Raw genomic sequence first — 15,688 nt, 5'->3', positions numbered from 1 at the left:
TGTATCATGCTATGAAAGGAGTCCTTGTACAGTTTTCTGAGATTGTATCTTCAGTTGTTCCCGTATGGTATGTTGAATTCTAAATACTCAGATTAAAAATAATATAAACCAGAAACACCTTTTGAAACACTTTTTGATTTAAGAAATCTTGATTTTCCTTCTGAATGTCCTTAGTTATTTGGGGAGTACATTACCCTTTTTTCTTTCTCTTTTCAGGGTGATGAAATGAGGAAGATAGGTATTCAACCTATACCTATGATGGACAGAGACAAGAAGGATGAGGTCCCTCAAGGCCAAGTATGGGCTATCTAAAATTAAATGTTTTATAGTTGCTGTAAGATACACACAAGTAAAACCTGATAAGGGGATATGATATTAGCCTCTAGCAAGGCATGTGATAATTTTTTGACCTGTGAGTTGTCATGCCAAATTCCACACTTTACATACAAACCCATAGCTGATTTTAAAAATGGCAACTGAAAACATCCTCCTCAGAGACATTGTTGGAACAAGAGCATGCTATTTCATGCTGTCCTGAAATATAGTGTGTTGCAGCTCTACTTCCTTTAGACCTTAGCTCTTTTTAATCAGCTGCATGGAGAGGGCAGATTCAAAGCTCTCACTCAGAAGAATTCCACTCCCACCTGGAAGAGTAAGATTTTTGAGGTCCATTGAACAGATGCGTGATTGCCACAATTATGCATTGAGCAGCAAGCCCTGTTGATAAGCAGACTAATGCAGCCGTAGTAATGAAGGGAGGGAAGAAAGAGCTGCACGCACACTTCAGATTAAAGACAGCTTTTCTCAGAAATAGGATTTTCAGGTAGGAAAATAAAATAAATTTTTTCTTATGCAGCAAAACTGAAATAGAGTTGTTTTAAATTTTATTCTCTGAAAGTTAAAAGCCTTGTTTATGAAAGCGAGTGATGGTTTTAACATGTTGGTTATTAATAAATGGAAAAACATTGGGTAACTTTTTCAAAAATGCCTAAATTTCATTTTAAAAAGGGACTTAGGCACTGAGGAGCCTGTGTGTCACTGAAGGTCAATGAGACTTAAGCGCCCAAGTCACCTTGGTGCTTTTGAAAGTTTTTCTGCAATCTTTTACATATTCATGTACTTATAAAACAGAATTAAAGAGGAAATTCTATATGAAATTCTTTAATCTAGCCACAATCTGCCCTTAAAATGCAGACGTATGGTTGAGAAGGATGAGAACTGGAATGTTAGTTTGGGGAATCCATGCCCTTTTTAAAATAAAAAAATCTAAAATTTAAAGCTCCTGGTCAGAAGTGGAAACTATCTCAAGGAATTGTCATGGATTAACTGGTTTTATTCATTTTTCCACCCTACCTCTTTTTGACCCTCTCAGAGTTTGTCCAGTTTGTTGTGTATTTTTTAAATGAAAATGGTCTAATTAATACGGCTCAAACCATAATATTTTATTTTTAAGTACTGTGGTTTCAGTGATAGGATTCTATGATGTAAATCCCAGATGTGTTTAATTTTGGCAAAACCTCTCACTTTTTTGCCATGGTATTAATACTGATAGGGTAAGCAGATATCTCCTTTAGAATTTGTGACAGGTCTGTAGCAGTCTGTCAGTTATTAAAATAAAATAAAAATTAATTACAAACATCTTTAAAAAAACCCATGGAGTGCATATAAAACATACAGTTTAAAATAGTGAGCTCCCTTGTGATGTTTAACCCTCCCTCCTCTTGCTGCAGCCCTGCCCCCTTACCAACTGCAGCCTCTCTGTCAGTCATGTCATATGTTCTGTAGCCTAGACTGTAAGAATCTGAGGACAGGGACTGTATCTCCTATCTGTTGTAGAGCACCAAACACACCTATTTACACTCCACTTCCATTGCAGAGGGAACCTCTGCATCTGTGGAGGCAGAGGTAGGATTTGCTTTTTAAGATGTGGATAAGGTCTAATATGTCAGTAGATAAAAAGGGGTTTACATGGTACAGTATGCTATTTCACTAAAATACATTTAAAACTATATATCAGAAAAAAAGACTGGTAGCCCACACTGTGGATATTCTTGCACTAGACTGGCTAGCGTGTGGTCCTCTACTAAAGCTGTGGGGATTTTTTTTTTTTTTTAAAGTGAGAGGCAATAGGAGGGGGACAAATTTAAATGTATAGTGTAAGCAAACACTACATTTAAATCAGTGAAGTTACAGCAGGGCTGAATTTGGCCCCTTAGCCCTGCCTGTACAAGGGCCGTTTTCAGAAAATGTCCTGCCATTAACACCAATTCAGGTACACCAAAGGTAGCAACGTTAGGAGCCCTACCCTAGATGGGCTAGTGGCACCTTTAACACTGTGTTGACTAGACCTGCTCTAAGCAGCGTTATGAGACACAGCATTAAAAATGTCAGTTGAGCCATCTACTGAGGGGCCCCACAGGTAGAGCTAAACCAGTATTTAGAAACAAGAGACATTTTTAGAAAATTTCCCCAGTATACCATATCCTTAGAACATCCAGAGAATCCAAGTGTGAATTAAAATTCCAGAGGACATAAGTCATATCCAGAATCTGACCCATCTTTGTGGAACACTGCAATATTTTCCGCTTTGAAAAGCCTTTCCACCATAAGAATGACACTCCGAACATGGACAGTCCCATCCTCCCACATGCCTCCAACCCCCAAAATGAACAAATCAACCAGCCAACAAAGTTCAAAGAGAAAACCTACCTCAAGCAGTATGTTTTACCCCCAAAAGGGAGAGCTGACTGCTACTGAGTTCACTTTGATAGTGCTCAGATGCTGTGGAGATGGGCAGCAGTACAGAACAGTAAGATAGGTTGTAAGTCAGTAAATTGTAAAATAAGTAAGTAAATAGATTAGTTTGGGGCTCTTTTGCAGTTAACTGTGTCATAATTTGGCTCCCGTCAATATTTTTTCCACTGTTTTTCACAGATTGGATTCTACAATGCTGTAGCCATCCCATGTTACACCACACTCACACAGATCTTCCCTCCTGCTGGGCCACTACTCCGGGCATGCAGGTGAGTAGCAGTGCAAGTTTTTGCACAGCATATATCTTGGCTGAGTGAGAGTGTGTCCCACTACATATATCTGTCTAGAAATATATGCCTCTAAATTCCAAATATTGCATGTAGACAAACATAAATGTTCTTCTCTAGCAAGTGCATCCAACACCTGGAGGCAGGGATTATTGGGTAGGTTCAGCCAACACAGGTCCATCGATGCAGCTATTAAAATCTATTTAATGTCAAAACTACCTGTAGACAAACAGGTCCATCCGTAATGTGTCCCCAGTTAACTGCCTCCATCTAGCCTAGTACAACTCAACTTCCCACTGTCTGCTTCATGCCTCCATTTTACTTGCATAACTACTGGGAATTAAAATGCCTTTTTCTTCTGTGCTTTTACTGTCTCCTCATCTCTCTCCTATTCCTTTTCTTCTGGTTGTGTTCCTGTATTCTAGTTTAACAGACATGTCTCTCTCTCCTATGTGGCAGATCAGAGTACTCTCTTCGTTCTTCAGATCTTTAAACCACTAGCATTTTCTTTTCTGGGTACAGTGGCAGTGTAAAGTAAATAGAAGGAAATCCTCTCTCTCTCTCTCTGTCCATCCACTCCTCCATCTAAAATATACATTTGAGGTCCAGAAGTGTGTGTGTTTGTGTATACGTAGTATAAATAAAATAAGATTCCAGAACTGTCACTCTGAAGCCTACAATGTCTGAGTCAGCGTGAAGTGATGGAAACAGCTACAAGCTTGCCTGAAAGCTCTTTAAATTCAGAATATCACCAGGTTCAGTCATCACTGGGATACACAGTCTGTTATCATCCAGTTTTTAAGTTCTCAGCCACTTTGACTTTGCAGATTATATCCGTGTGACAGCAAGGTAAGTATCTATGCCATGCCAACAGACCTAGAACTAACGTGATTTCAGAGGTAAGTCAACAAATCACCACCCTTGCTCTACAGCATTTGCATACAACAGTTCCATTGGTTATATGACAAGAATACTCAGATGGTGGCTTACTTGGCCCAACTGCCACACGTAGGTGAAGCACAGGCTTTTAGCTACATGCGTGTGTGTGTGTGTGTGAGACGTGGTGTGGGTACAAACACACACTGTTTACATTGTGACACTACCATTTCTTAGGGTTACGGGAAGTGGCGATACTGGGATTCTTCAAGTATGAACTTGCGGAATTTGGTTTGCTAGGAGGATCATTAGCTTCCCTGGACTGTACTGGGTACTGACAGGTGGTGCAATGAGAATGCTGATCCATTGCCACCCAGGGGTCTGTTTTAGCCAGGTTACCCCAGGGGTCTGTTCTAGCCTAACCTTGTTCAACCTATACATCAGTGACTTGCCACCAATCCAGTCACAGAAGTTCATCTTTGTAGACAGCATTTGCTGTGGGCTGTAGGCTCCGACTTTCTCTGAGTTGAAGAAGTGATAACATTGCAAAGCTGGCTAACTACTTCAAGACATGGCACCAGCAGGACAGTCTCTAGCACATACCACTTCCACCATGCAAACACTAAGAGGGAACTAAACATCATAATAAATGTCCAGAGGCTGAAGCATGAAGCTTACCCAATTTATTTAGGCATGACCCTTGACCGAACACTGACCTACAAAAGCCACCTGAGCAAGATACAACAAGGTCAAGACACACAACAACCTTCTCAGCAAATTGGCAGGTTCTTCATGCGGAGCAGATGCTCAAACCCTAAGGACCTCAGCCCTTGCCATCTCATACTCAATAGCAGAATACTGTGTGCCAGTATGGAGTCGGTCAGGGAACACCAAACTTGTTGACATGCAAATCAGCTCAACAATACACATTATCACAGGAACCGTCTGACTGACTCATCTTCCATAGCTTCCAATTCTGAGCCACATTGATCCCCCTTACGTCAGGAGGGAGATTGCAGCTGGCAAACTGCTTGAGAAGGGACGTGCCAATCCAAACTTGCCCTTGTTCAACGCCCTTTTTAGCCCACTAGCTACATGTCTTTCATTATGACACTCACCATGGTCGAGGCTGCTACGCCAGGACATGACAGCAGAATCCCTGTGGCAGGAAGACTGGTGCTTAACACCAACCACCAATCAGTTCCTCATCACAGACCCTCCTGCTCACCCACCCAGCTTCGACCTGCCATGTCATCTGCATTCTCTCCTTTTCTACATATCAGATGTAAGCCCACCAATTGCCTAAATGTAACTGTGGCAGCAAGACCTACTTCTGCCTATTCCAGATGTTCCTATCTGCTTTAACATAGTTTTTGTTATTACACTGAGTTTCCCTCAGTGGAACCTTATGTCTCATTCCCTTCGGTGTTGGAGGCTCCAGACTCCCTTCCTAATGCTAGAAACAAAAGACCAAAGCTAAATCCTGAGAATTTAAAAAAAAAAAAATAGTTCACTTAAAGTTCCCTATAAAACTACTTGTAAACAGTCTTAATTGACTGTGAATCAGTCAGCTGTCTTGTAGAGGTAGCTTGTGCGATCTTGCAACCTTGCTAATTGCTAGATTTGTACTTCCTGCGTGGGGTAGATTACTAAATAGTCATCCAGTAATATCAACGGCTGAAAGCTAGATGTTGGCTGGCTGGTCCACTGTGGCCTAAAGACAAATTGCATATTCTGTAGCAGAGCTGGTTCCCATCACAATTTTTCTCAATTATGCTGTCTTGGTTTTTTTTTTGTTTGTTTGTTTTTTTAATTAAAAAAAAAACGTATTCAACTTCCTCAAAATGTTTTACATTTATGAAAACTCCAGATGAATTTCTTCATGAAATATTTCCCATTAGCTGGATGTCTTTGAAATCAGAAATCCACTTTTGCTCAAAAATATGTTCTTAAATATTTTCATTATGAAGTAGGTGGGAAAGAAGTCTTCTTAGAGGCCACATGATTGATGGATTAACCTCAGGACTGGAAGCCAGGAACTCCTCAGTCACGTGACTGGCCTTAATTATGTTTTGCACTTATTTTACAAATATGTACATAGCCTCACAATACTTGTGTGAAGTAGTTGAGCATTATTATCATCATTTTAGAGATATGGAAATTAAGGATTAGGGAGGGTAAATAAGATGCATAAGGTTGCACAGCATATAATTGTCAGAAGTTCCAAAAAAAAAACTTTTTTGGGTTGTCCCAAAACTTTTCAAAATTTTAGGCTTATCAAAAACATCATGGCAGAGAGAGAGAGACACACACGTGCGCGTGAGAGAGAGATGCGCATTGCCCCTTTAAGTAGGCTGACCCCACTCTAAGTACATTGCCCTTTTAAGTAGATCAGCAAGTTGAGACAGCAGCTGCTGCCATCAAGCTCCCTCCCTCCTAAGTCCTGTCGTGTCACCGCCCTGCTCTATAAAGATGGATAAAGTGGGGGGGGGGCAAGAGGGACACCCTGATATTAACACCCCTCTTTGCCCCCCCCCCCCCGCCCTGCCCTTGCACAGCAAGCAGGAGGCTCCCAGGGGCAGGTCCAAGGAAGAGGGCAGGAGCAGCACAAGGCAGTGAGGGAGGGACAGCTGAACTGTCCAGACACAGAGAACTTAGGGGAGTGGGGAGCTGATGGGGGGCTGCCGGTCCACCCTGGTTCCAAGCCCCCCACCACGAGCTCCAACGCTGCTCTTTCTGCAAGCAGTGAACAAAGCAGGCAGCTGCCAAACAACGTTATAAGGGAGCATTGCGCAACTTTAAACAAGCGTGTTCCCTAATTGATCAGCAACCTAACAGTAAAACACTGTTAACTGGGAAGACTTTAAGTGAGGAGTTACTGTATTCCTATTCCTTCACTGCAGACATCTGTCTGAGAGTCTGTCTACATAACTAGACACTTGGTAGGACAGAATGGAGTGAATTTGTTAAAGCTCAGATAGTATGGCTGTCCTTTACTCTGCATTTGAAAACTGAATGGTCGATTTTGACCATATGTAAATATCATGGACTCACTAGATCCACAGCGATATAAATTGACATAATCCAATTTAAGTCCTTGGAGTGATACAAGTTTACACCACGTGAAACTCTGGCTCCATATTCCATTCAGATACTTAAGCTGTAAGCAGCTGTGTTACCTGGGGTTCTTTCAACCCAAAGCTCTTGGTAACTTTTGCTCTGTGCGGGGTGGTGTCAGGAAATAAATCAGGGGAGTCACGGCTGTCCGACCGATAGATGGCTGGCACAAACAGGACAACACAGGAGTGCTTTCACTTAAAGCTAAACTTTACTTAGTCTCAAGCACTTACACACGTCCGCCACAGGTTAGTAAAACACCCCCAACCCTCGATAATTACCAAAGCTGAGTGTGACTCTCGAGTGGCACAGCAGCAGCCTGTCTGCCAGTGGGGAACACAAGACGCATTCAGAGGAGGAATGCAGTCCCATTACCTCAAACTTTTCCCCCTTATTTATACATTAATAATACAATGACATGTCACTTAAAGAAAACTTGTTAACCAAGTAGTTTCAACGGTCAAGCAAGAGGTTTCTTTCTGATTATTGATTAACCAGGTGTGGGTATTTTCCCAGAGTTTGCAGCCTTGAAGCCCTAATGGACATTCCTGTGGCACATCCTGCTCTTCTAAAATGCATGTATCCGCAACTTCAACACAGTTTTTATCAGGAAGGACGTGGGGTCAAGCTGCCCTTTCTGTGGCACCCAAAACCCCCTCCCCTCCTGCCTTGGTTAAGCTGAGGTTGCTGCACGGCCAATTTACGGCCTGCTAACTTGGCTGCTTTTAGCAATAAGCAATAGTGGTTTCAGGTACTTTACTGATTTTCCAAAATCTCCCTGTACAACTTTGTTATTTGACACTTTTATGATTTGTAAAACCAAAGTTTGGAGACTTGAAAGATAGGGTAGGCCAGGCTCTAAGGTAATGAGCACTCTCTTCCTCTAGGAAGGAGAATATCAGACAAGAACACCCCCCCCTTATTCGAAGGCCCTTTGCTTTGGAGAAGACTGACTAATACAATAATCCTAATATCTAAAATATCATTAGCTACTTTGGCCAGCAGAATTGTATTGTCTTACTGCTCTAAATGGAGAGAGGACTTCATGAAGAATTGTGGGCTTCCATGGCTTCCATAGAGGCAAATGGCATGGCAAGAATGCTGAACTCTGTGGCATCCTGGAAAAACAACAAATTAGGCTGCCACAAAGTCCATGATTCCCTGAGTGAGGTATGGGACAGGTCACATCTCTCAAAAGCTATTGTTTCAGTTTCTCTGCAGCCTTGAGCAGGCATCACGGCATTACGTCATGCTTTCAAAGACATCTCTGCAATGATGAGGATTAGAAATTCAATTTTTATAAGAAATGGAAGCAGGTTCCTTAGCACAATTCTTTAGCAAGGGGTGAATTCTGTGGCAAATTGGCAGCTGTTGAATTGCAGAACACACAGGATCCTGGCAATAGCCAGCATATACTTCCCTAAAATAGGCATCAAGATTAAAAATGTGGTGTTGACAGAAAGAAATAAGATGAAATAAATACAGTAGTAAGAAAAACTTTATTATAGACCAGTGTTATGTACTCCATAAAGCTACTTCTGTTGGTATAATGTAGCAGAACTTATTAGGAAAGAACTGTTAAATTTATATACAGGCTTTGCTCTTTTTGCATCTCCAGGGAAAATCTCAAACAATGGGAGAAATTGACACAAGGAGAGGAAACTTCATTATGGATTCCGTCCCAATCACATGATCCCCAGACCTCAGATTCACTTCCTGTGAAGATTGATGACTAAACAGCCGTGACAAATTGCTTTAACTCTAAGGCATCTCTCCTTTGTTCATTTTTTGTTTGGTTTGGTTTTTTTTTCTTTTTTGGAAAGGAAAAAAAAAGCTACAGATGCTGAGAAGCAGATCTGCCTGTGGAGGTAATACCTACAGAGTTACCTCAGCTAGTTGACTGTCCACCAGTCTCCTGTCTAACATCAGTGACACAACATAACCAGAGAGAGACTGACAACTCAGTTGCTTCAGAATCAGCTGTCAAAGCAAACTTATGACATGTGAATATAAAAGACTGGCCTTTTCTCATGGGCTACATTGCTGAGGCCTTAATTCAAAACTGAAGGGAAAAATATTAGGGGGTACTTTTAAAATTGTATCTTTCTAGTAAGGGTTTCAATGGTACTTTTATTATATTGTACTGTGGCTGGATTTAACACCAGTGTCACTTGGGAGTTCTTGGCTATAAATAGAACATTTTACACATTGCTATTGTGAATGTTTATGTGTGATCTACTGGTAATCAGTTTGAAATTTAGCAGAAAACCTCTGGAGCTGTAACTTTTACTGAAGTTACAGTACTTGAATTATCTTGCTGCAGACAGAAGGAAAATCAACTTCTAGGTTCAAGGCTCCAAAAATTCTATTAGGTATCACAGAGCAACTGTTTTATTTCTCAAGTTAAATGTTGAAAGCACTGGCTGTGTTTCGGTTTTTTGTAATTATGTGAAAAGCTAGAGAGCTCATCCATTCATACACTGGAAGTACTGGATATTTATCTCCAGTAAGGAAAGATGCAGGCTTATATAATTTCAGGCTGGACCTTTTTATCAACATTGACTAAAATGACGGGCTAAAGTTTGAATGTAATAGCAGAGATCTGCCTGCCTAGCTAGCTATATGTCAAGTGGTCATGCTAATATTTTTCGTGGTGAGTCATATTTTAGAAAATATTAGAGAGACATGTTTAACATACAATACTTTCTGCTGGAAGTAGGAGCCTTGTCAGAAAAGTCAGGTATACTAGGCATTACTGCGGTACCATCACAATAAAAGGAAAGTATTTTTCTTTGACTAGCTTTTATGTTGCTCACCAGTACTGTATGTTTTCTACTACCAAAAAAAAAAAAAAAAAAGGGAAGCCATTTACCTTTTTTATGTTTGCTTTTTTTTTCTAGTTCAGCAAACATTTCCAAGTTTAGAGCTACCTAAATAAGCAGGAAAATAACTGATTCAGAAAACTGAAACTCTGTGGAAGAAATTCTGTGCTGATATAGGGCTCTGATCCTGCAAACAATTATGCATGTGCTTAACATTAAGCACATGTATAACAGTTTGCAGTTTTGGGCCTTATGCTCTATGCAACCCTTTTGATTTTAATGTGGTTGCAAAGGGTGTACTTTCAATATACAGAATTTGACCCTGAATCTTTCTTTTTAAAAATAAAATAAACTTTCAGTATATAGTACATTTTGTCTATACCCCGGTCGGTAGCAACCCTGCATTTGTGTAATCTGCGCCACCGCGCCTACGTTCTATTAATCAACTCTTCTTACCTGCTTGCAGATAGGCAAGTCTTGAAGTGGTTCAGTGACAGCACTACCGTGTAGTATAAATACAAAGAAGTAGTACGGTCAGCAGTTAAAGGCAATAGGTAGTATCTCTTGTTTACTGAACTGTATTGATCTAATAAGCATGCATCTTCTTATTTGTTTTTATTAAAATGTCTGGGTCCCTGAAGAGCTTTGCCTTCTGTTCTGGTTGAGCACAAACCAGTATATGTTTGTGATCTGTAATCACATAACGTATACATAAGCCTTTGCAGTACATAAAATACCATGTAGGGTTAGATTTGGGGTATCTTGATCAAATCTTTTTATTTGAAGTTCAGATCTGAATCATACAGGGGACCAAGGATGTCTAGCAGCATCCATGCAACGCTCAATTTGCTTTGCCAATACTAAATGCTGTTATTCTCTGCATAGTCACCAGTGAATTTTTTGGGAATGAAAAAAAATTATAAGGATGCAATTTTATCAAACTAAACAAACAAGATCGACATAAGTATGTCCTCTACTTTATTCCTTATCAGTTCTGGTTTAAATAACGCAATTCATACGCAGCCTGCGTGACTGCAAGCAAAGAACTTGGGACACAGAGTTACTGATTTATGTAGAAACTTCACAGTGGTGGCCTCAAATACAGTCTGTCTGTATATCTGTGAGATACCCAAAACAACTCATATTGAAAATCTCTTTCATGGCTCAAGCATGTCTGTTATTACTGTCCCCTTCTCCCTCTATTTGCTGGTCTTGTCAGTGTTGCAAAATATTCCTTGTCACATGCTATATTCATTTCACAGAAAGTTTGTCTGATTTCCAGTCAGTGACTGTAAAATCTAAATTAACTAAATCATGAGTCGTCACTGAAAATGCTTGGCAGTATCATATAGGTGCTTTAAATATTTCCCTAACGAATTAAGCAAAGTTGCAATAAATAGTTCTATTAATGTGATGAGACAACCATATTGGTACTTGACATTTTGAGTAACCTGAACCCCTTAAAATAGTTTGTTAAAGTTCCATTAGAGTTAATACAGTCCCCCCACCCCCTTTCTTCTCCTACGGAGTAAAACAGGGGAAAAGAGTAAAACCATACGGACAAAGCCTACCTATATTTTAGGCAACAACAAAAATAATAGTCTTAATGGGCAAAATTTTCTAAGTTGCATCTATTTGTCCTGTAGACTAATTTAGTGAGGGCAATTTTAGGCATCCAGGTGTTTGACAGAAGTAAACCCAAATCAGTATCCCAGAACTGAAAACCCTAATCTAAGAAGAAGTTTGAGTCTGCATTTGAATGTCATGACTCAGGTCCATGTTGAATATTTGGTTGTCCAAAAATTTATACTTGCGCTGGCAAATAGAACAACTAAACATCTGACACAACCATTTTTGTGGTCAAATGTCAGCTGAGTTTTGTCTCTTTAAAAATGTAGTCACACAAAATGAATAAGAACTTTTAAAAAATTGGCACAGACATTTTTCCTAGAAGTCTTGTAAAATGTATAGTTTTTATTCCCAAAAGAGCACTGTTTTTATTAAAGTTTTAATGATCTTTTCCCTTCTAAACAAAACAATAGAAAAAAGGGACTATTTCAAGCCATATTTGAGCATTCTTTTGAGTAGGTGTAAGAAGCTGAATTTGAGAAGGATGCGTATTCAGCCATAGCTCCTGCTGGTGCATCTTGAAACAATACCTGGAACATAATGAATACGGAAAACATAGCCAACCTGTGAAAAGTGGTTGGCACAGGATGGTATTAGCCATTTTAGCTTTCACTTAATATACTGTATATTCTATAAAAGCTTTGCTGGAAACTCCATTACTGCAGTAATCACATTAAGAATTTTTGTCAGATAGTGCAATATTCTACTGTAATGGGTCAGCACATTGCAGCTACACTGTTATACATTGTAGCATGGTAGAAGCATTACATTAGAATAATGTACTGCTTTTTTTTTAAATGGGAGCACATTCTCAAATATGTTAATTAGATTCTCGGAGGCATGCAGTGTGGCACTTACATTTTCATATGGCACGCAGTACACAGTACTTAGGTGTGTTTTAAATAATCTGTATGGATTGCAAATTTCGAAGTAGAAATATTTGTACTAGCTAATCAGTCTCTTGCTGTTACTGTGTTCAGGCCACTTAGTGTTAAAATTGTAAGGGCAACATAGAGCGTTATTTATCTAAAAGAAATACTCAAGTCCCTTACCTGTTCAGACAGTTGCAACCTTCTTGAAGAAATGCATTTGCCTAAAACACTGTGATATAGTTGCCATTCTGTGAAATGGTGCAGTAAATTGTTCATTCTAAGGAGAGTAAGTGACTTTCTATAGTCTCCTATAAGGATACTCATATTCAAATTTTAGGTTATGTATCCCAATCTAGCAAAGGCACATCACAACTATTTTTTGTCTGCTTGCTGACCAAAAACTGTGCTCGATTGTAATTTGGGTGTATGCTCTGTCAAAAACTGAAAAAGTTAGTAATCAACCGGTTTGCAGGGTAGATCAAACTGGTTTGTAGAGTAGATCCATGTATATTCAAAATTCGAGGGGTGGGGGGGCAGTTCTGTGAAGAAGAAAAAACTTCAAGATAACAACATTCAACTTTATGACATCTAGTGAGCTGAAAAATTGATTTTATATATATGACACATATAAACTATCTTCTTTGTAAAAAAAATGCAAGTGCAATAATTTAAAGAGGTCTTACCTTTGCATTTATAAATTATAAATACTGTACATGGTGTGTATTTTTTCATGTATTCATTTGCAGTCTTTGTATTTAAAAAACAAACAGCCTTTACTATTATGTTTGTACAATAGAGCAGTAATCATTTATTATGATATAGTTAAGCTGTAAATAAATTAACAAACCAAACAGCCAGTACATATGCATATATGGGTGTCCTGTTGTGAAACCTGTTTCTGCTTTAATTGCTGGCTTTAGCACAGCAAGATAACTTCTGTGGATATGTAATTATACATATAAATATATGTATGATACATAAAATATATTTAGAAATGTTCATAATTTTAATGGATATATACATATCCATACACTTTGGTGTGAATATTACTGAATACAGAGTTTTTTAATATTTTCTATGTTCATTTTTTGGTGTTGTTGTGAGTGGGGGAGAGGGAGAGGGACTTCTTGTGGATCTGTGTGTATGTTTGTTGATCCACTACAAGTAAAATACAAGGAGAAATAAGAACAAAAGGCAATGGAATCCATGAAAAAGATCAACATTTGATTTTCTGTACATGTGACAACTTATCAGTTAAGGTGCATTTTTCCAAACGTCTGCTGTTGCAGCTATTTTCTATAACAAAATATGTCTTGCTGTATGTTAAATATTAAAATTACAATCAGATCCTCAGCTGGTGTAAATTGCCAGAGCTACATTGATTTCCATGCTGAGGATCTGGGCTATCCTTTTTAGTTCACAATTAAATTTAATTGAGTACATTTACAATCCATCTATTTCCAGCACCTTGGAACTACATATATGTTGCTTGAAAAGATTTGTGGCCCTTTTTGTCTAGGCACAGTGATGAGGAGGAAAGGGGGCAAAAATTAGTATTGTTAGAATAGTTTCTTTACATGGGTTTCCTTCAGAACTCTTATGCTCCAAACCCTGTTTTTCATGAGCCACACAGGTACATCTAACTTTGAGAGAAAAGGTTTGTTCCCAGGAAGAGCTAGGTGTGCTAAGACAAACCTCACGGTAGAAATGGCTAGACAAAATTACAGATTTAAAAAAAGACAATATGAATGCACCTTATTACAGTACCTATAATTCTGCCACTCCTCCTTTTATTACTATTTATATAACAGTAGTACTCAGACGTTCCAGACGGAGATTCTGCTTGATGCTATACAAACAAATCCTTGCTCCAAAGAGCCTTCTATTGGGTTAGCATGTGATCATGTGAGGTAGTATTGACAATTGTAGAAAATAACATGGATGAGTTAATTTCAATACAACAGGTGATTTTATATAGGCTTCTGTCAAAATGAGATTCATCTGTAGCTGCCATTAAAAATCAACATTCGCCCATAGTAACTGATATTTCTTGTTGTATGTGCAGGGAAATGTGTTATTTCGGGTATAGAATGGTGGGTAGCTATGGGGAAACATTGACTTTTTAATGGTGATCACTATAATAAAAATACATCTAAAGATACCATGGTGACTGGACTCTTACTTTTAAGTAGCAAAGTTCCAGCATGAGTGGCAGGAACTCTCATCTCTCTCAATGGTTTTTGACCCTTCAAGACATTAGAGTAGGTGCCTCAGTGCCCTCCTAAACAGTTTTCAAAAGACCACCCACTGAACACAGGGCACTCACTAGTGATCAGTGGAGAACTGGCTGGTCAGATGCTGTTGGCTCCCTCTGTTTTCAGCTCTTGCCTTGCATTAGATGACTAATACAAATACATACATTATCTCTTTATGTTATTTTTCCATGTAAGCAATTGCTATAGTTGGTACAAGAATTTTATGTGATTGATAGTATGTGGAGGGGGAAGGGAGATCCATGATGTCCTGAATCAAAGGGAGATGATCCATGAAACAATGTCTATTATGATTTGGGTCCACACACTTAAAAAGCATGAAAATCCCAACTGTGTAATGTTCCCCTCCAGTTCCTTTTTTTTTTTATTGAGTTTGTCAAAGGAGCTCCTTGCTGGAACTGCTGCCATAGAGGCCAGGTCCAGTTCTGCAGACCTCAGTTCCACTTGGACAGTGCTCTGTATCCTTTTTTCAGTGCCCTGTTCCCAGTAGATTGCTTGGAGAACCGATTTCTTTCTTAGCCCTTCAACTTCATAACCAGCTAGGACTTTGAAATCGGGGTTGATAAGGGAATTTCAGTTCTCTGTCAGCTATGGTGTGTTGATATGGCATGTGGGACTCCTCAGTCCTGAGCACATCAACAGCCTCAGCTCTTCTGAGGGGAGGAGCATTGTCTTTCTCACTCATGCAGTTAGTTTTGATGCTGTGCTGGAGTTGAGTGCCTCCTTCAGAGATATTTCAGAGGCTATTTTGGACATATTGTAGCTTGTCTTTTTCCACCTTCACTTAGGGTGTTTTGAAGTTTGTTTCCGAATTCCTTAGGGAAACAAACCCCTTCCCTTTTCCTTCTAGACTCAGCTCCTTTTATCTAACTGTGGATTGTTTCAACCTCAAGACCAATGTTCTAATACATTAACTGTGCTGAGATTTGACCTGTGTAGGACAAAGGTTTTCTCATCCTAGTTTGACATTTTCCCCTATCCCAACACGTTTGCACAAGGACAATGTTTCTGCAAATTCTTTATTAACCTGGTCCTTTCCACCAATTTTTTTATTGTTG

The 15,688-nt window shown here is 39.3% G+C and overlaps 1 protein-coding gene across 2 annotated transcripts in view; it reads left to right on the top strand.

Moving 5' to 3' along the window:
• Window positions 1-14,518, top strand: part of PDE10A (phosphodiesterase 10A) — a 568,598-nt gene extending 554,080 nt beyond the window's left edge. For both annotated transcript variants that reach the window (XM_048844032.2, XM_048844031.2), the window contains exons 20-22: window positions 217-297; window positions 2,935-3,023; window positions 8,653-14,518. In XM_048844032.2, coding sequence (XP_048699989.1) covers window positions 217-297; window positions 2,935-3,023; window positions 8,653-8,770 — 288 coding nt within the window. In that variant the 3' untranslated portion in view covers window positions 8,771-14,518. The remainder of the gene's footprint in view (window positions 1-216; window positions 298-2,934; window positions 3,024-8,652) is intronic.
• Window positions 14,519-15,688: the final 1,170 nt, after the last annotated feature.

The sequence above is a fragment of the Caretta caretta genome, chromosome 3 (genome assembly GCF_965140235.1).
Source record: "Caretta caretta isolate rCarCar2 chromosome 3, rCarCar1.hap1, whole genome shotgun sequence".
Classification (NCBI taxonomy): domain Eukaryota; kingdom Metazoa; phylum Chordata; order Testudines; family Cheloniidae; genus Caretta; species Caretta caretta.
Note: the sequence above shows the minus strand (reverse complement) of the source record. Positions and strands in the feature narration are given on the sequence as shown.